The following is a 21952-nucleotide window of genomic DNA, read 5'->3' on the forward strand; positions in this document are numbered from 1 at the left end:
CACATACACATGTGCGCTTACATACACATGCCAGCAAATCGTACATATACGCGCGCAGGCACTCCCACACACATGCGTGCGTGCACTCGCGCACATATGCGCGCGTCATACACACACATACGTCATTCACACAATACGTACGCACGAGCGCGCACTCACAAACATGCATGAGTGCTCTCTCTCTCTCACACACGCATGCGCAAGTGTGCACGTGCACGCACACACCCACACTCTCTGCATGAAAAATGTTTGTTTTGTGATAACTTTGGCTTCCATGAACATCAGCATTTTGTCTGCTTGTGGTGACTGGTATCCATGCCAGAGGTTATAGGCATTGTCACTTCACACTTTTGTAGCCACAAGTTATGTGTGTAAGCTAAGCTAGGCTCACGACAAAAAGGTTGGGTAATAATCTCAATAGCTCTTTGGGCCAGTTGGTTCATACTTAGCACATAAACAGACCAGCACAAAGCTCGTCCTGTTGTTTTGTGTTCCTTTCAGTGCTCTTGCAATGCCAGCATTTTGTGTCTTGCTGCAGGTACGCATCAGTGGTCTGAAATTGAGTTCAACGTTTTTAGTAGCACAGGCCCTGTTTTGACACAGCATTGATGCTTTGAAAATGTTTGTGGGGATGTGTGTTTGTCGTTTGATTATGAGGCCACTGACACTGTAAAAGCCTCCATATATTATGAGGTGATCTTGGGATAGCAAAAACAAAAAAAAGGGGGGGGGGGGGGGGTTTCATTTGCATATAATGCGAGTGAAGAAAGTTCACGAAAGCATTTATTAGTATTCTGTGATCATGATGCGAGCGCGCTCTGTGCTTGCATGTCCAACACCACCCTGCATCAGGTATCAATTCGGGTTACACACCTTCATGTGCTGGTGCACTCTCCCTCTCACGCAAATCCGTCTGATCAGAGAATTTTATGCATTGTGAGGAGACAAGCATGTCACATTTGCTCCAGCAATGGTGGAAGCCAAATAGTCCCCCGGTAGTTGCAAACTAGTATGCCGCTTCAAGTTCATGCATAGCAATGTGTTGCCTGAGCTTCCACCGCACTCGCACTCTTATTGAGCATTGCATGTGCATCTAGGAAGTGTTCTTGGATTTGAGCCATTATAGCAGTCGCCGTAGCCCTTAGTATCATCTGCCAAAAGTCACTTGCTAGAGATATCTTTCCGTAGAAACTCTTCGTCAGTAAGGTTCTAAACATGTGCCTTTAAAAGCGCTTATCTGGAAAGCATGACTGACCCTGAGAATGTTGATCAAGCATATGCGATCTGGATGTAGGACGTGGCCAGCATGACTGAAAAGTTTTGCGAGAGGTCTGTGCAAAATGCTGAGTGCTGCTTTCTCGGTCCCAATATTGTGCAAGATGTGCTCATTCTGCTTTTGGTCGCGTATGCGTCGTAAGCACCGTGGTCGCGAGGTCAGTGGGGTGAAATTGCATTGAAATCAAAACCATCAGCAGTTAACAGACGTGACAACTAGACAGAGCCTACTCTCGCTGGAGGCTTCACAGCGCTGAATAATAACGAGACTGGAACTGTGAATTTAGGCCGAAAATTGTTTGGATCCGCATATAATATGAAACGGAATTTGACACGATAAAGTCTAGAAAAAATAAACCCTCATCTTATATGCAGGCTTTGAGAGTGGTGGTTTGTGGCCAGCAGGAATTATTTGCTTTATAGCAGTTGGTGCTGAGATTGTAAGTTGGGTGACAGCAAGAAAAATGTTCTTGATTCCTTGTGATTCAGAAGTGCCTTCTTAACTTCCTTTATGTAATTGCAGTGTGTTCTCGCTTCCACTAAAATGTTTTTCTTTGTTTCTTGTCCAGGCTTGACCATGTTGCTGAAGCAATTTTGTCGTACTTGGATGCACGCAGTTTGTGTGCTGCTGAGGCAGTTTGCAGGTATGGGCTGCTTTTTTGTTAAAGCCTTGGGTAGGAAGGGTGTGCTTAGTGTATGAATGTCAGCCTGAACTCTGACACAAACTCACCATCCTTACCCATGCTAAGTTAACAAAATATGACATATTGGTTGGTCAGAATTGGTTCATTAATAGGGCTATGACAGCTGCAGATTCTATACCTTTTTCTCATGGGCTTTTCAAACAGTCGATTGAGTGCTTGTTGCATAGAGTTCCAATGGTTTTAGGCGTGCAGTTGTTTTTCAGTGCTACGGTAAACTTGGGTCGAGGATGCGAGATTCTGCAAGGGTTTTGCTTTAAGAAGGCTGTAGGTCTTCGTGCCCATTTTAATAATCCCATGCTGGAAACCTTGATCAGCGAAGGCAGTGGTGAAACATAAATCTTCCCTGCCTGACAGTACCGTATTTACTCGAATCTAACGCGCCCTCGATTGTAACGCGCACCCGTTTTTCGTGACCCCCACCCCCGAAAAAAAAAAAAGCTCCGATTGTAACGCGCACCCGTTCTCCGCGAAAAAGAGTACCGCGCACCTAACGCTTTCATACAGCAATACAACTTCGTCTCGTTTGGAAAAGCAAAGATTTAATCTCGGTGCACTAAAAAACACACACACAAAAGGAAACGGCTTATCTTGCCAAGATTGTCACTATGCCGGCACAAGGTTCACTCGTCGTCGCTGTCAGACAACTCCTTGTCACTGCTGACGGACCAAAGCATCTCATCCTCGGTGCCGTCCATGGCATTCGATATGCCACATTTTTTAAAGGCCTTGATGACCATGGCAGACGGTATCGTGCACCACGCATCTTTCGCCCATCCAGTGAACTCTTGCAGCGAGGCACGCTTCATTCTGTTGCTGGGAGTGAATTCATGGCAGCCACTTACAAGCCATTCGGTGTAGAGCGCCCGAATCCTATCTTTCACTGGCTTGTTCAAGCAAACATCGAGCGGCTGGAGCTGCGATGTCATGCCACCTGGTATCACGACAAGGTCGGTGTTGCACGCAGCGAGCTTGTCCTTGATGCGTTGGTCGAGATGGCACTTGAAAGCGTCGAGCACAAGCATCGCACGCAGGCCCAAACTGCCGCCGGGTCTCTTGCGCCAGACGTTATCGATCCAGTCGGCGACCAAGTCCGTTGTCATCCAACCTTTTTCATTAGCGCGCACAATCACGCCACTTGCAAACACGATTCCTTTCGGGAGCGTCTTGCGCCTGAATATGAGATACGGGGGCAGCTTGTGTCTATCCGCGGTGCAACAAAGCATTGCGGTGACGCGTGTTTTTTCGTGGCCGGAAGACAACACGCGCACTTGCTTCGCCCCCTTCTTTTCAACGGTTGTGGTGGCAGGCATGTCAAAGTACAGCGGTGTCTGATCGGCATTTCCAATCTGGCCGAGGTGGTAGCCGTACTTGCGGCGCAAACTTAGAACGAACCGCTGAAAACTGTGCAGCTTTTCTTCGTACTCTTCAGGTAACTTCTGGCATATCCCTGTCCGCCTTCGAAGAGAAAAGCCTTTTCTCTTCATAAAATTAGACAGCCAGCACCTGCTCGCTTTAAAGTCGCTCCGCGTTAGCCCTGTTTGTAGGGCTAGCTGCATCGCCCGGACTTTGAGCAGGTCCGTCGTCACTGGCCGCTGCGCCGCTCGCTGCTCTAGAACATATTCTGCGAGCCGCTCTTCTATTTCGGTGAACCGGCCCTGCTTCGGTCCACTGAAACCTTTTCGTGTAGCCTTGCTGCCGAAAATCTTTTCCTTCTGCTTGCGCCAGTCCCGCACGCATGTCTCCGGAACTCCGAATGCGCGTGATGCGGCCCGATTTCCGTCCGTCTCTGCACACACGATGACTTTCCTTTTAAATGCGGCATCATGATGAACTCGACGAATCTTCGGCACTTCCATACTGGTCGGTCAATCGCAGAAAACGGGTAGGCTAACCAAAGCACATGTACCAAAGCACACGAAGGACGCTACTGCAGCTAGGCATAGACAGCTAGACCAGCTAGTAGGCTCGAAGTGCATACCAGGCGGCCATTTTGAAATGCCGATGGCGATATGATGTCGGAGATTTAGGGTCGTACTCGATTCTAACGCGCACCCAATTTTCGGACACGATATATCGGAAAAAAAGGTGCGCGTTAGATTCGAGTAAATACTGTAATAGTTCTGTCCACCCACAATGCTGTTACTGCACACACGTGTGCGTTGTTGACTAAGCCTGTAGTGCACTGTAGTTACACTTCATTCTAGAAAGGCAAAACACTGTGGTGCCATCTGTAGTTACAGAAGTTAGAACCATTACGTTGACAATGAGAAGAGGGTGTGGCTTTTCAGTGAATGTTGCACTAGAGAGAATGTAAACTCCTCTAGTAAACTCTAATTTCCTGCAGGTTTATCTTGCACAATAAACCGATTTACACAATGCGCATAGATTTCATACCATGTTTTGTGATAGGAAGGTGCTTGCCAGGGCACAAACTTCGTCCGAGAAGAACTTACCTTGCTGCTGCATGCTTTTAGACTAAGACACTTCAAAGATGCAGCCTGTGATCGGGAAGAACTGAAACCGAAACACATTGAAACTGGCTGCCTGTGGCACTGCTAAGCACAGGATTTCCTTGCTTTCAAACATGAAGGCTGTCTTTTTGTCTTTTTTGCGGGATAAATGTGCGCATGCAGTTCAAAGAAAAATTAGACAGCCTCTGGGATCCCTTGCGCGTCATGCTTCTGGGTGATACCTCTATTTCTGTTCTCGCTCTTTTCTATCTTATAAGAGCTTTGTTTTCAGTAAAAGTGGTGATTTTGCGATTAAAAGCTGGTATTCTGTCAATACAAGCCAACTTCATTTTTCTCTTCAGTGTTCCTTTAAGGTACAAATAGGGCCAAATGTCCAGTCAAGAACCAGTGCATTTAAAAAAATTTTGGAACCTTAATTTAATATTCTGCTCTTAATATTGCATGTTCTGCACATTTAGCCTACATGTTAAAAAGGGATTATGGGCCTATCTGCCATATATGGCGAAATGTGCTAGTTTGGGATTTTCTGCAAGTCTGAAATTTGCAGTTTAAGATAAATGAGAGTGCTGTTTATTGAAGAAAACTTCAAAACTATCAATGTAGTAGCATTAAGAAAGTGATAATGACCTCCTGGAAAATCATCACTTTTCCCATTGAGATTGAAACTAGGCTATTTAGAGCGCAGCTCGTATGTGCCCATTCTGTGGTTGAGACTCATCGGCTTTGGTGCCATCGCAGCTGTAACCAAGCGAAGGAGAGTCACGAGCCAAAAAGACGTTCTCAGGAGAAGAGAAAGAGCTTCGTGGCTCTTCTTTCTCTTCTGAGGAATCCCCTTTGGTTTGTGAAAAATATAGTCTGTACATACAGTCGACGACTGATTTTTGGGGCTCTCAACGAACTACGAAAATGTCCAAAAAATCGGGCAGTCCGAAAAAACAAATGTGCACCAAAAAAATGTTCATTTATTGCCTATTATTCACTTGGAGGCCAGAAAAGTCATGAATGCTTTTCTGCACCACGCTCCACTTCCGTGCTAGCAGGTCCACCTGAATTTCGCTTGCATTAGCTCAGCTTGCGTCGGCTGCGCTGCTGCAGGTGAGTCGTCGTCGTCGCTCTCAGACTCCACAAGACTCCACAAGAACTTGGCGAATAATTTCTACATCTGTGAGCCCAGCGCACAGTTCCAACTCGTGGTTCACTTCTGTGAACTCTGAAAACGAGACGGCCGATGGAATTTCGACACCAGCAGTGCGAAGGTCATGAATGAGCTGCTCACTGCCTGACAGCTGCTCGACGACGCTGTCCTCGTCCAAGGCAGCCGACTCGTCATTCAGCACTAATCACGAGTGGCGGAAGCAGTTGCGCAGCGTTGTGGGTGCTACAGACTTCCACGCATCGGCGAGCGTGCTAAGTGCTCCAAGCAAATTGACAGAGTAGGTTTTCCCACTGTCGAGGCACACGACAACCACCAACCACTGGATCACAACTCCGACTCCGCTGAGTGCCTTCTCGCTGCCGAGGTGCACGCAAAAAAAAAAAAAGATAAAATAAAAACATAAATTCCGGAAACAGCTTCTTGAAGAACTGAAGCATATTCAATTAAATGAGAGCCACAGTAGCGACAGAACGTAGTTCTCGCATCAGCACGACCACGGCTAGGCCTACTCGCTACGCTCGGCAACGCACTTGAAATGCACGGCAAACACACCGAGGAACAGGCAGTTGAAGTGATCACGCTAAAAGAAAAAAAAAAGCACTCCGGAGGCGAGCAGCGACTGCAGCGACGTCCCAGAAATGGAAGCTGCTAGGCAAATAATATAGCCTCAATCCAGCGTCAGTTTAGCTGAGGAGCAGCATGCAAGGCCGGCACCGGTTTCGAGGCTATCGAAGGAAAAAGTAAACAAACAAGATGGCGGCGACACTGGTCAAAATGTGTGGCAGTTGGCCCGGCTGACGCTTGGAATGTCCGAAAAATCGAATAGCCGTCCTTAGAGTGTCCGAAATTTTGAGTAGCGTAATACATTGACTTTATAAGGTATGTCCTGGGGCCGGGAAAAAGTCCGAATAATCAAGCATGTCCGAAAAATTGGGTTTCCGAAAAATCGATCGTCGACTGTACATACATACATACATCTCTCAAATTCCTTGCCTCAATATTGTTACATGGTGGCATATGGCAAGCGATGGAACACTGTGACACAACAGAAACAGAACGACGTGAAGACATGACAAGGAAATATGCTTTAATGCCCGCTTCGTAATCTTCGTAGCACTACCCGGGGCCACCGAGCGATCGTCCCAATCGATTGCTAGAAATCCATTGCATGAAGTGACGATGAACACAGACACAGGATTAGGACATGAAACGCTGGACACCACAATGAATGCGAAAATGGGATGAATGCTTGCCCCGGAGCATCAGGTCCAATCTTCACCGTTTGCCGAAGGCCAAGGCTCATGGATACGCTGAACGGCTTGGGCGGGGGTCCTGTCTTCGCTCGAGTGGTCGTGGGGTCGGTCGGGTCGGCTTTGGGCTCTTCCTGGTCGTCATGTGTTGTGGCCAGGGCTGGGGACGGGGCTGGGGAGAGCGGCTGGTCGGGTCTGAGCACAAAGGGCTGGGGCAAAGCTGGGCGGCGATCTCCACGGGCTGTCGGCCGATGGACCTGGCGTATGGTTGGCTTCGACGGTGCAAGGCGAGGATGGGGATGAACCGCACCTCCAACCAAATGTTACATGGTGGCATATGGAAAGCGATGGAACACGGCGACACAACAGAAACAGAACGACGTGAAGGCATGACGATGAAATATGCCTTAATGGCCAGCAGGCCTGGCGCGAGCGCTCCGCTTCGCGCCACTGCCCGCTTCGTCATCTTCGTAGCAATATATAGCAGTAATGCTTGAATAGCTGTGTTCAAATTTCATATTGGGGAGTATCGTAATTTTCCTTGTAATTTTTTGGTGCAAGATTCAAATGCATGCAAACCTCCCTAGTGGGTCATGCGCAGCCAGAAGAGCGGATAAGTTGATACCTGTAGTCTACCGTGGACTGCACGCTCGCGCACTTGAGTGTTCACAACGGACAAGTTAATTTTATATTTGCTGATGTTACGCTAGAGAAAGAAATGTTACTATAGTGTGCAAATGGTTCCATCAATGACGCTGTACTGACCATCGCATTAAGTATACTTAGCTAGCAATACATCTGCCAATAGCAAACAAATGTCTCTTTCGTCAACATTGTCGGGTGTATCGCCCATGGCATCTTCGGTTGGACCAAAAGCACAGCCTCGTGCTTCATAACCGCAGTTGATGCCGTCTGTTGAAGTTATTGCTTTCCTGTGCAATGCGTCCGTCTCGAGGTGTCGTGATGAATGTGACCATTGCCTGAAGTTCTCGGGGCTAATGTTGCCTTTAGGCCTAGCCCGATCAGAACTTCCCAATTCAATGTAGGAGGCGGCATATCTGTGGTGCACTTCATGTAGCTAATGAATATCTCCCCGAATCTGCATGAGATGCACCCGCAAGATGGCTGCAGTGCTCGACCCTCACTGGACACCGCCGTGCCCAACAGATGGCAGGAGGTGTGCATCAGCCAGTCATGTGACAGGTTTTAGCATAGTACACAGACTAGCGGATAGCAGTGCACATTGTAAATTCTTTTTGGCACTTTTTTTTTCTGCAACCAGTAGTCACTGCGTAAAATTTAAAGCGCAAAGGTACTCTTTCAAATCCGACAAAGATGGTGGCCATCTATACCAGAGAAGGACAGCTGTGTGTCACTGAAATAGTAGTACAATTTTTGCTTCAAAATCTGCCCAGACTGACTCAAGGCGCCCGTGTGCTGTGCGATGTCAGTGCATGTTAAAGAACCCCAGGTGGTCAAAATTTCTGGAGTCCTCCACTACGGCATCTCTCATAGCTTGAGTCGCTTTGGGACGTTAAACCCCACAAACCAACCAAACCAACCAACCAACTGCGGATCTGCGTTTTCTATTTGTATTACGGTGGACTAGTAGAGAAAGAGCCGCAGAAATTTTTTTTCGCAATTTTCTGGCCCCCATAAAGTCTTCCTCCACAAGCTAGTTTCACATGCTTTTAAGTGCCAAAATTTGATTTATAAAGCCTCATTTCTTCGATATTGCAATGCTCAGTTCTTGGATTATAAAGCAAGATCTTTTTATTTCCATCATAATCTTGTGGTCAGTTTTTAAACCCGAACTCTAAAGGGTGATAACAAACTGAACAAGTCTGATAAATTATTCCTCAGAAACACTACAGGCATTTTTCCTGTATGGAAAGGTAGCTGCTTTCTGAGAAAATCTTAGATAAAAATTGCGAAGCCCTTTCATATTTCAAGTCGCCTGTGTGTAGTGAGCAGAGTAAAATGCACAATTTCTATTACGTACAGTCGCCGACCGTTTTTTCGGACTTGAAGGGACCCGAAAAATGGTCTGAATAATCGAGCAGTCCGAAAAATCCGTGAAGCACAAAAAAATCACTTTATTCAGAGGAAATCGGCTTAAAAAAGTCGCCGATTTTACCTTGCGGCAAATTTCTTTTGCTGGCGACGATTTGCGCTTGTATTTGCGCCAAAGTTGTCGTTTCGCTGTACACGCTAGACAGCAAGTTCACAGGTCAGCGTTGGCGACAAAAGCAGGTTGACGGCGATGACAATCCGACTGCCACCTCGAAGTGGCAGAGATTGCAGGGGCCTCTCCTGGCAAAAATGGGCACCGAAACCATGCCAAGCCAATCCAACTGCAGAGCCAATCCACCTCAATCCAAGATGGCGCTTGTTGCGCCGGCGAAAAGCCGATAAGATGGCAGATTTTGGCCTGCAGGGGACTGAAATTAGTCCGAAAAATCGAACTTTCGGACTTTTAAAGTCCGAAATATTCGTCGCGAATATGTATGCGCTTCTATGGGGTGACTGACGGTGCCTCACTGAAGTCCGAAATATCCTACAAGTCCGAATTATTGGAGTCCGAATTACCCGTCGGCTACTGTATTTGCAATTGAACTCTCCGACCAATCAAAGGCACCCTGTCCAAAGACCGGAAATGTAGCAGGACACTGAAATCTGAAAGTTTATGAAGCGGTGGCCATGGCAGTTAGGCTTTAAATGCAGGCCTATTCAGCAGCCTTAACCTCCTCATTGCATGCAGTTGCCTCTCATTCAAACCACGCTTCCTGTAGATGTAGGCACCGTGGCTACGAAAGAAACTGTGAGGCTCTCAAGGTAGCCGCAGACTGCTGAACCAAAAGCTTATTGTATAGGTAAGCAACCACGAGGCGCACTTGTGGCTTTCAGTGCATTGTGTGCACGTAAGCTTCTAGAGATCTGCAAAAGCATGTGAGCTGCAGCCATCTGCATTTTTTTTTTTTTTACATTAGAGTGAAAATTGAATTTGATTTCTTAATAAACAGTGTGCTGTGCTTGCTGCAAATCATTGCGTGTTTGTTGGTTGTTATCGTAGACGACTCTTGTGATCGACTCTGCTATGGTCTTTGTGACTTCTTCATTCGTGGATTACTTCATGTGGTTTGTAAGCAAGAAAGGACGGGTCTGCATCGGACACACACACCTTACACACAGCTTTATTCTCTGAATACAGGAAAGACCGACATGTGGACTATGTGGAAAAGAAGTGACAATAATGCTCATTTTATGATCATGCAAAAAACTGGACAAGATGAGAAAAAAAACACTTCCCGCAATCCTTCACCGAACACATTCCTTTCCATCCTCGCCTACTTCTAGGAGATGACTCACATGTAAATACATCATGTATTGTTTCATTCCTAAAAGAAGCAAGGTTTTTTAATGAGTTATAGATTTTTTTAACCAACTTTTTAGACCCATCACACTCATAACAAACTAAATCTCGCGCTTGGCGCATGATGGCCTTAGTAGCCTATGTGCCATTAAACCCCACTAAACTAAACAAAACATACATTTTAGAACGCACGCATAATCAAATTCATATCGGCTGTTTGAAGTTTTTTCTCGCAGAAGCACGTTTAGCTGTGTATCGCTTTTGTATGCTACAGTATTCCTATAGAGAACAAGCACTTGAATGAAGGGGGCTAAAATCCAGCTTGTGTGCCAGCACTGTAAGTATACATAGTAGAACCTCGTTGATACGCACCTGCTTTATGATTTCCTGGTTTATATGTTCAAAATCATGGGCAGTAAAAATTTTGCGTTGAGTTACTTTTCCTTCTGGTTAATATATTCCCGAATAACACAATTGCCCAGCGGCTGCATTCAAAATTTCCGAAAATTGGGGTCGTATAATGCATTCAGCAATTGACCTCACATACCCACCATTAAAGCGACCCTAGCCCAGCAGCGCATGGCATGAGCTAGAGAGTAGTGGAGCTCTCCGACTGTGGTGCCTTTTTGGCAGTGCCTTGGTGCCAGGGGGTGAAGCTAATATGTGAAGGTGGCACTTGCATAGACACTGCACGGAGAGGACGGAGTGATTTCTTTTTAAATGCCTTTGGGGGCAAGGGGGTGAAGCATCTGGGAACAGGTACATGCGAGCAGCGAGGTCTCTGGAAGGCAGCATGAAGGGCAAAAATGCGGTGAGAATCAGCCGTCATGACGACTTTTGAGTATCCGGAAATAACGAAGTTATTTTGGCTCACCGTTGCTGTCAAAGCACTGGATATGTTGATAAATCTTTCCCGCAATAAGAACAACGCAAATGCAAGCTGAATTCTGCAAGAAATAAAACAGGTGTGCTCTTCACAAGATCTTAACAAAAAAATGCCAATGCACATTTTTTTTTTTTTTTTTTTTTTTTTTTGCAATATGTGTCAATAGCCTTTGTTCAGTTCAGTCATTCAGTCGTGTCCGACTCTTCGTGACCCTATGGACCATGTCACGCCACGCTTTCCAGTCTCTCACTATCTTCCTAACATCACATAACTTCATCTGCAGTGCCTCGAGGATGCCATCTAACCATCGCGTTCGCTGCCTACCCCTTCTCCGGCGACTCTCAACCTTTCCCAACATCAAATCTTTCTCCAGCGACTCCTCTCTTCTCATCAGATGACCAAAGTAGCTGAGCTTTAACTTTAGAATTTGACCCTCCAATGAGCAGTCAGGGTTTATGGTCGACAATATCGACTGATTTGATCTTCTGGCAGTCCAAGGAACTCTCAAGAGTCTTCGCCAGCACCACAATTCAAACGCGTCAATTCTTCGGCGGTCAGCCTTTTTCACAGTCCAACTCTCGCATCCATACATCACAACTGGAAGGACCATAGCACGAGTTATACGGATCTTGGTTGGCAGACTAATGTCTCTGCTCTTTACTAGGCGGTCAAGGCTAACCATTGCTCTCTTTCCCAGAAGCAGGCGTCTCCTAATTTCATGGCTGCAATAGCCTTTGTACCCAACTTAATAGTTAAATTTTTCAAAGTCGTGCAGTTTGGATCATACGTTTTTCTCACTACAGTCGAACCCGGAATTATCGAACTCGAAGGGGATCGCGAAATAGTTCGATATACCGATAATTCGATATACAGAAATTGGCTTGGGACAGCACTTACGATGCGAAAAAACGATACCGCATTTGTCGCGTAATCAACTCACTCGCATAATGAATCCACCCTTCACTTTTGCACTCGAGGATTTGGAAGAAAGAAAAAAAAAGCGTTAAGGCCAGCTCGCTCACATGCAAGCGATTAAGCGATCTCAGCGATGAGGATGAGCCGCAGCGACAGAGCAAAAAATTTTCAACTAGTTGGAACTGGGTCCCTCTGCTGTTCCAGCCAGCCACCCCGGCAGCTCGAAACAAGGTTTCTGTGCCGCCGCAGCAGAAATCGCCAGCGTTTTCGCTTGCATGTCGCACTCCGTTTCCGTCGTCTCATCCACAGCTCTTTTCTTGGCAGCGTGCCAAGATGCTGCGCACGCGGCCTGTGTTTATCTTTTTATAGCTCCTGCCGCGGTGGGGAGCGAACTTGGCAGACTGCCCACAAGCCTGGTTCGATTTTATCACGCGGCGCTTGGGCGGGCGTAGTCCACTGCCACAAAATATTGGAAAGCGTGGTACAGTAGCTGCAAATGCTGTTTGAAGCGAAAAATGCTAAAAGCCGGTGTCATGATCGCAGCTGACCGCGTGCTTTCGTTAATTCATGCATGCAAGAATAAATGACTCCCGCAAAAAAAAAAAAAAAAAAAGCCGCTTCGTAACGCCATATCTTACGCTACGCCGCGCATACAGCACAACGAAAAAAATAGACAACTCTCAGAAAAAAAAAAAAGATAGATCTGCCGCTTGTTAACTTCCGCAGGCGCCATAGCCACATCAGCCGCTGCGCGCAGAGGGTTCGCAACACACGCTGGGGAAAGCGTCCGACATTCTGTCTGAAAACGGGCTGAGCTGGCTTGGCGCATGCGTAGCGCGTGCTACTGCGAACAAAGGCCAGGAAAGAGAAAGGAGAGAGATAGCTCGGCAAAAGAATGGGCACACCCTTGCGCTTCACTCTGTCGTGTTTTTCCCCACTCGTTCCCACCGGTTCTCTCTAGTTCATTCACGCACATGGCTTGCAAATGTCATGTGCTGGTGCGCGGGAAACGATAACCGCAAATGTGCGCGCCTTTAGGGAATGGGCGTGGCGCTGCCCTAGCCGAACTGTCCCCTCTCATTACTTCCGCGCGCGGCTTGAAAACGTCACGCGGCAAACGGTCGAGGGTGATGCGATGGTCTTTGGGAAAGGCACACTTTCCAGTGCGTGGTGCGGAGTTCGATATATCGAACGACCGGTGAAATTGAGTTCGATATATGACGCGGCTTTTCTATACTTTTACATGGGATTTTCAAGGGGATATTCCGTGAGTTCGATATATCCGGGTTCGACTGTATTTTCCTGCAATTTAAAAAAAAAGTGTGTCAACAGGGTTAATTTGTTATTCTAATTTTTGGATACGGTAATTCAAAGTGTACAACTTGTTGGTCCTGCCATGGGTAATTAGAACTAATATATGAGCTGCCGTAGTATTTGGTGTTCGGCACGTGGACAAAGAAATGCCGCTACAGTCAAATCTTGATATAATGAATCCCGTGGGACCGCAAAAAATATATATTTTTTTAAATATCGTTGTAATGAAAAACCTGCGATTATAAGCCAGTGGTCAAACCTAGGTATGCAAATGATGTACCTTGGCAGTGGGCACGTGTGTAGACAAGCAAAACCTCAAATGAAAATGTTGTACTAACTCCAAAGCTGATTTTTTGAAGAAATCAATTATTTTCTTCTGCCGCGTGCAGCAAACACGACCGTGCACTACATTACACCACTACAGCACATACACTTTCCACTTTGCGGAACACCTTGTCGCATGTGCGATTGCACCAAGCGATGAAAGTACGGACTTTGTCCATGTGCAAAAAAAAAAACAATAAAAAACGTAAGAGTTCGATATGACCTCATCTTCAGTGCTCCCTGAAGTTTGAAAATCTTGTCTCGGTCTTTCAAAATGATTGCTGTGGTCGATGGGGCAATGCTACCTGTCTGTAGAGGCCGAATCGCTTTTTCCCTGCGTCGATTTCTTGCAGTGAAAGTGGCTGCGTTCATATCTCCTTGGCACTTCGCGGGCTAATATCACCGTTCTCGCACAAACTTCGCAATAAGATAATCCGCGGCATTAAAAAAAATATATATAACTTCCAGCGCGCTTGAACGCACTAACAACCGACCCGCGTACGACACAAGAAAAATATGCAGGCGGAGATGTGCTGATGATGATAGCTACAGCCCACGGACCATACACAGAGAAACGGCGGTTTCTGTTTCACGCGAGAGTTGCAAGCTGCGGCGCTGTTAATTTTAACCGAATTCGTAATACTGATGTTCCAAAATTATAGAAGAAGAAATAAAATATGTTCGTTATTCTGAAATATATGCTATTTCGAAATTCGTAATTCTGAAATAGTTTTACATTGAAAACATGGCAAATCTGCTGGGGATTCTTAAAAAACTCGTTATTTTAAAAAATTTGTTAATGTGGTATTTGTAGTAACGAGATTTCACTGTACAATATGGCAGCATTGTCATAGTTCTGCATTGCCTCCAGAATGCAAAGAGAACAGGAAAAGAAGATAAAACTGTGTAATCCGAACTGGCGCCATGAGTGGGGCAGTGGCCATCATAAGTGGCTGCCTCCTCCTTGTTCTGTTCTGCACGACCTCCAAGAGTTGCAACTATAGTAAAAGTTTGTTAATTGGGCCTCCATTAATTTGGAAATCCGGATAATCCCTGTTGTTGGTGTGGTCCCGCAGACGATGCCCATGTTTGGCTATGGCTCGGACACTCATTAATTTCGACGTTATGAATCTCACATGGGGTAATTTGAACGGGCTTTCATAGGCAGGTCACATACTGCATGGGGTTCAGTACACTACGATTTTGTGTGCCATGGATAGGCGTGTTTGGAAATTCTTGTAAAGGTTTGACTCTTCAAAAATTGAAAGCAGTCTTTGGCTTCTGCAGCAGTGAAAAGTTTAAAAGGGCGACGAGGAAAACATAAAAAGGTGGGAACGCTACAGTAGCTTAGTCCCATTGCATTGTCACTGCTGCACTACAGACAGAACCTCATTACAACAAAAGCTAAATATATAATTAATTTTTGAATATAACAAAGAGGGGTTTTGCTGGTCCATGATTTATTTCAGTGGTAGTTAAATTTCTGTAATGAAATAAATTCAAGATCTGATGTGGCAGCTATGTAATATGTAACATTTAGGTATTTGTGTGGCCTAAAATAACTTAGAAGAACAGAGAACATTTCGAAAAACACAGCCTTTTAGTTATCTAATTCGCCTACTGCAGGAGAGATTCTAAGCATCTTCGATTTCCTGTAAAAGAATTTCTTGAGTGGTTTAATATTTTATGCGTTTTTTGTGACGAGCTTTTAAAGGGCATTGCTGCAGGCAACTTGACAAAATGCATTGAAATAAGGACAAAATCTTCTTGCCTGTCTAGAACTTTAGTTCTAGGCTATGAACAAATGTACACTTCTGTTCTTCAAAACCTTTGGAACTCAACTGGTTTTAGTGGCCATATTTGGATAGCCAAGGTGGCTGAATGTGTCAGAATAAAGGAGAGGTGACCTCATCAAATGGCACCAAATATTGTTTTCTACAGTGTTGTTAGCTGTTATGTATGAAATGAGGGCTGGCGTGTCTTTTCAGGGAATGGCGACGTGTAGTAGCTGAGGGAGGTCTCTGGCGCAAGCTGATGGAACGACGAGTCTCCACAGATCCTCTCTGGCGTGGCCTAGCAGAGAGGAGGGGCTGGATGCAGTACCTTTTCAAGCCACCACCAGGCGAGCCCCATCCTGACCACATGTTCTACAGGTGGGAGCAGCGTGCATAATCTTGTCCGTTCCTGTACATGCCGTTAGATGAAGTGCACTTGTAAATTGCTGCCTTTTCCCATGCTTCTTAGGCGCCTATACCCACGCATTATTCAAGACATTGAGAGCATTGAGAACAACTGGAGGTGTGGAAGGCACAACCTGCAGCGCATAAACTGCCGCTCTGAGAACTCCAAGGGTGTCTACTGCCTACAGTATGATGACACTAAGATTGTGTCTGGACTGCGAGATAACACAATCAAGATATGGGACAGGGCATCCTTGCAGTGTGTCAAGGTGAGTAAGCCTGTAGTTGTCAGTGCAGTAGAATCTCGGCAATATGAATCCGGATGATAAGAAGCCAGAGTGCATTGTGTGCAGTGTGCGCACCACTGTAATGATACGAAGGGAACCTCAAGTGGTCGAAATATTCATCTCTCTATAGATCTGCGGGGATGCATTTTTTAGGCTTCTGCATATGTATGGAGTTTGTTTCCATTGTACGAAATTTTGGTTGATACACAATTTTTCGCGGTACCATGACACTGGGATGTTCGAGATTTTGTATCTCTCATTACAGATGGACTTATTATGTGTGTATACTTGCAGGTGCTTACAGGTCACACAGGCTCTGTACTATGTCTGCAGTACGATGACAAGGTCATCATCTCTGGGTCCAGTGATTCCACTGTCCGGTAAGACGCGTTCAGTCTTTAACATGTAATATAACAAGGCAGCCAGTGTGTGCGTAAAGGTTAGAAAAATAGAAAATGTCTGTAAAGCGTAACACATGTTACCATAAATGTTGGGTGTTCACAGCTGAACAGTTAGTGCTCAGCTGGGAAATATTTTCTGTTGTGCAAATTTAGCTACGTGCAGTTAGTTGATCCGGGATATGTCAGACTTGAATTTTTTTTTTATATAGAGCAGAGTCTAATGTAATTCAAACCCGGGGTACCACAGATTTTGGTATCAGAAGTGCACGTTAATAGGATTCAAGGCCAAATGTGGTTTGTCAAAGGTTCTTCAAAACATTTTTTCTGTGTCAGCATACTGTATAGACAGTCAAAACTCGATTTAACGAAAATTTATTTCTCCCTCAGTCGACCTTAGGGTCCAGTGCTTTAACTTGAAATAATGAAGCCAATTTCATAATGTTTCTCTTGATTTAACTAATCCTTTTTTTTTTTTTTTTTTTTTTTTTTTTTTTTTTTTTTTTTTTCAAAAGATGAAGGTGAAAATGTGTCCATTTTTGTTCTGTTTTATAGAGAATGCCCTCATATTTATTAATTGCATGCTAACTGTAGCAACGATGAGCACCTTCGTCCCACTTTTACCGAACTGCGCCATGCGAAACGAGGTTTCACCACGTCGCCTGTGAAGTGGTGAATGCCTGGAACACACGAAGGGACGAACGATGTGCTGAATGCACTTCAACATAAAAGGAATCCGTGCGTTACTTACGATGCGCATGCAACCAAAGATAGCAGACTTCTTTGCTGTGAGGTAAATTTGTAGTCTGCTTGGACTCTGATTGACTGTAGTAGCGATGGCTATGAAGGTGCATTGAGTTGGTAATGATAGTAGTGATAGCGATGTTGATGAGTAGTAACAAAAGCGAGATAACCAAGCCCAGACGCTTCGTCTGGGTTTAGCAGGGTCAAACCGCAGCAAATGTTTTGCCTAGTCGCCATTTCTGTGTTACGCTTTGTGTGTGTCTTATAATTGACTGTCAGTGGTGTGCGTGATTTGTGTGCCTAACAGACTTCATCATGCTGCTTCAACCTTAAGCATAAACGACGTGGCTTCCAAGTGGCAAGTGCTCCTCTACGCAGAATTGGAAAACATCGCAGTAGTGCAGAAGTTTGACATGTTGGATAAGTGCGTGAGGGATCAGAGAAAGCAATGGAGTAAGGTCTTTGCATGGGCTGCTATGAGCCGTTCTTCTCATGGACCAAAGTCTGGATGATACTCTGCTGTTGAAGATGCAGTTCAAGACTGGGTTCACAACCAACGGAACAAGAGCTTGAGTGTTTGTTGCAGAACGATTGAAGTGAAGGTACATGCTGTCACGGAGATATGCATCTCGCGTACGGACTTGAAAGTGTCCAAGGAATTATGAGGCGAAACGGCCCGAGCCTAAGGAGACTCGTAACCGTATGCCAGAAGTTGCATGAACCATACGAAGAGAAATAGTGCGTTTTTGAGCTACATGAATGACTTGAGGGCAACTTTCTGCTTGGCCAAGTTGGCTATGCCGACCAGACTCCAGTCTGGTTTGACATACCTAGTAGTAGAACAGGGTCTGTGGAAGGGGAGCACCAGGTACAGCTGCTGACCACGGGCAGCACACACAGCAGCATAATGGTGATGTTGTGCTGTACGGACGCTGGGCACAGGCTGCCAACTTTTCTCCTATTCAAGAGAAAAAATGATCCTGGTGAAGAAAAAGTTTCTGCCAAATGTTATCGTGTGGATGAGCACGTCTTTTTTTTTTCGTGATGAAACTTTCTCGAGTGGTTTCACCTAATGTGGTGCTGACGTCCTGGTGCATTGCTGGCGTCTCGCAACATGCTCATCTTGGACTCCTTCCGTGGCCATACCACTGATTGAGTGAAGAAAGTAGCGGATGCTGGATGTGACTTGGTCATTATTCTGGCCGGATTGACATCTATCCTTCAGCCGCTAGACATGGCACTGAACAAGCCATTCAAAGACTATCAGCACATTCAACAATGAATGACTCCAGCAGGAAATTCCGAAGATACCAACTTGGGCAGCTAAATCATGCTTTTTAAGCCAAGTTGCCCAATGGGTCAATGACTCTTTGTATGGACTGCTAACCAACATGGTCTCTAGTGAGTTTTCTACATGTGGCCTCTCATCATGGCTTCAGACAGCCAGCAGCAGCAATGCCTCAGATGACCGCAAATGCTTCCTTTACGTGAGCGACGACGAATTGTAAGAGGTGTTTCGTGTATGAATAAACGTTTTTGAAGAACTCTGTCTTCAGAAAAACTTATGGGTGAGCTATGGCTGCGATTTAATGTCAACCTACATTTGGAGTCTACTTATATACTTCAGTATATTGTAGTTCGGTAAGGTGTTGGGTTTGGGTCTCGGTTACTGTAAGTTCTTGGTTACTGCTGAGACCTTGCTTCAAAAAATAAAAGGTTAAAAGACTAGCAAAGCTCCGGAGGAACCCAGGAGGGTAAAACCTGTAGTCATTCTATACACCCACCGTGTTGCGCATAACCTGAAGAAAGTCTCAAACAAGCTCAAAGTTCCGGTAGTTTTTTTCCGCCCCTTGCAAACTGGCTTCCTTGTGCTCACGGATTAATAAGAAACCAAGAAAGATGACTTGCGGAACTAACCATGCCCAGTAGTTTGTTGGGTGAAGGGGGGGGGGGGTGGTGTACCAGATTCCGCTTACATGCGGCAAGGTATATAGCAAACGGCGAGGTGTTTGAGCAAGCGTCTGAGTCAGCATGAGCAATCTCTTGCAGCTGGTATTGGGTCTAACCTTCAGCTTCATCGTAAAACTTGTAGTAAATGCATGCCTCGCCTATATGAAACTATTATTGGGCAAGAGGACATACCGTGGCGCCACCTTTCGGAAGCGCCCGCATGACGAAGTAAGTGCGATAACGCACGTTGAACGGCTGCAGTAGGATGCTTTCCTAGGCAGTTCAGTTGCGCTTTAGCATTACTTCCATTTATTTATTTAATATATACCTCGGTCTGGGCCTGTAAAAGCTTATTTTGAGGTATGAGACCCAGTCATTCGGCAAAAAAGCACTTCACCGAATCAGAGTTATCGAAGTTTGATTAAGCAAGTTTGATTAATGGATTAATTTTTTAGCAAGTGTGAAGACGTGTTCTACGCAGCGAATTCTTGCTCACTGTCTACCGTCATTGGTACTCTTAGTTAAGGCGGATATTTGTTCTTCCCGCGCACAGTAGGTGGATTTATTTTTTTATATGCATATCTCATATCTCGATCAGCACATCACAACATGCATCCAAAGCTCTATCTTTCGTTTATTCATTGGACTCTGTCATTTGAGATTACTACAGTACTGGAGACGCTGCGTGAGACAACTCAACATGCATACTGCTGCCCGAGCCAGCAGAATCTTCTAGTTCCTTTCCGTGAAACTTCCGTGTCAACGTGTTCATTTAGAATAATTTGAGACCTTCTGGCCTTCGGACGATCCCTCCTTTCTTTGGCAGGGTACTTCTCCATGAAGAAGCCAGCATCTTTTCCAACTTTCCAGCAATAGTATCGTTACAATTCACAAGTGATAAGCGCAAATTGAAACGTGCGCGCCGTTTCTTCTGCCGCTCACTGAACGTTTAGCACCAACTCTATGGACAAAATCTCTCTCGCTAAAATTTCTGTAGCGAACATCACGAGAATGATCGCTCGCTGATTTGCCCATTGAAATTTTAATTAAGGAAGGAGAATTCTGTGAGCTTATGTTTCGGTTAGCAATGGGAGCTTGCGCCGGGTTCCCTCACTTATGTCCGGTTGCAGAGCTGTAACGGACTGTAGCAACAGTTTAAATAAAATTCAGCAGCCTCAGTAATAAAACAAGATCAAAAGTGCAAGGCTGGCACACTATACGAACTCAAACTACAGAAATAAACGCGAAATAAACGATTTTAACCTAGAATATTGTGCTCTATAAAATATGAACATTTTGCGGGTCTGCAAATGTGCAATATAAATTAGTAGTATATTTCAGAGAAAAATTTCACAGCTCTCACCAATGTGCACAAATTCAATCGAGCGTCTGCTTCAGCAGCAATAAGAGAAGTGACGTGATCCCACTTCTCCCCTTGGTCGACACTAGCGCCATTTGCTCCAGTGGTGGCTCTTGCACTCAATAGCGTGGCCCGCAAATTGAAAGAAGCTTTCTTCATTAAAAGAAAGGGTTTAGAATGCGTCAGTGACCCTTCGAAAGTGTTTTGTTACAGTGAACTGTTTTCTTCAGGAAGCCACTGTTAAAATTTGGGAGATTAGAACGATGATGCTGACGCATGTTTTTTTTGTTTCTTGTGGCCCCCTACACCTTGTCATAGTTAGCTTTATCTGTTATCTTGTTTAGTTTTTCACCTTCCATATGTTTTTTATTGATTTTATCACTGTTATTACATGTCTTTTATTGCTTTTGTTGCCATCTACACCTTGTGTTGTTTTCTGCCTCTGGTGAGCAATGCCATGCCGTGCCTATACATTTTACATGTCTCGTCCAATAAAGAGTCAGTTGTCAAGTAAACGCTTGCCCGTGTCACTTCCTTGTATTCGTTCGTTGTTGACGCTTCATTATTTTAGAACTTGCCCTCTCCACTTGTAGCTTCAAAAATTAAAATGACTGAGTGACTCATCAAAAATGAAATACAAAAAACAGATAAAAGCAACAAGACCTAATACTAATGCATTGTAATCGCATGATAATAAATAAGAGCTCGTAATTTATTGCTTTACCTTTATTGTTGCCGTTGCTCATTTGGTGCATTTTCATAAAAGTTGCGGAACAGGCGATTTTTTTGTGCACTGTGTCTGATAAGTTCTGCCCTTTTTCAGTGTGTGGGATGTGAAGACAGGTGAGATGGTGAATACCCTGATCCATCACTGTGAGGCTGTGCTTCATCTGCGTTTCAACAATGGCATGATGGTCACCTGCTCTAAAGTAAGGAACATTTCTTTGTAATGATTCACTGGAACTTTGAAAGTACTGCAGCTGTTTCCTCTTTGCCGCCACGCCACTTATTAGCCAGTTACCATCACACATTCCATTCACTTGTGTAGCTGACCCAGTGCGATAATTCTGCGGTGACTTGGTCATGCTTAACAAAGTAGTGCTGTTCATAACATGGTATGTCTGATTTGGAAAGTATGCCGAAGAGTTGCACTTTCAGATGCAGCAACAGAAAAAAATTCGTCTGAAAAGAAAGGAGCAAATAAAGACTTGACAGGTGTATCACATTTGGTGCGACCACAAAAGGCACTCGTCTGTACGAGATGAGTGGCGTGTGAACTTATCGCCTGTGGCATAAGCAGGATTTCATTTATCCTGCATTTTGTCATTGGGATGTCACTTATGGGATTCCATGAGTAAATAAATC

The 21952-nt window shown here is 45.1% G+C and overlaps 1 protein-coding gene across 8 annotated transcripts in view; it reads left to right on the plus strand.

Annotated features, from left to right (window-relative positions):
• The window catches only part of slmb (beta-transducin repeat containing E3 ubiquitin protein ligase slmb), a 62000-nt gene that overhangs the window by 23564 nt on the left and 16484 nt on the right, over positions 1 to 21952 (plus strand). For all 8 annotated transcript variants that reach the window (XM_084590941.1, XM_084590943.1, XM_084590944.1 and 5 more), the window contains 5 exons: positions 1845 to 1919; positions 15657 to 15821; positions 15913 to 16117; positions 16430 to 16515; positions 21411 to 21516. In XM_084590941.1, the coding sequence (XP_084447067.1) occupies positions 1845 to 1919; positions 15657 to 15821; positions 15913 to 16117; positions 16430 to 16515; positions 21411 to 21516 (637 nt within the window). The remainder of the gene's footprint in view (positions 1 to 1844; positions 1920 to 15656; positions 15822 to 15912; positions 16118 to 16429; positions 16516 to 21410; positions 21517 to 21952) is intronic.

This window comes from Amblyomma maculatum, chromosome 1 (assembly GCF_055883805.1).
Source record: "Amblyomma maculatum isolate TAMU_Amacu chromosome 1, ASM5588380v1, whole genome shotgun sequence".
NCBI classification, from domain to species: Eukaryota; Metazoa; Arthropoda; class Arachnida; order Ixodida; family Ixodidae; genus Amblyomma; species Amblyomma maculatum.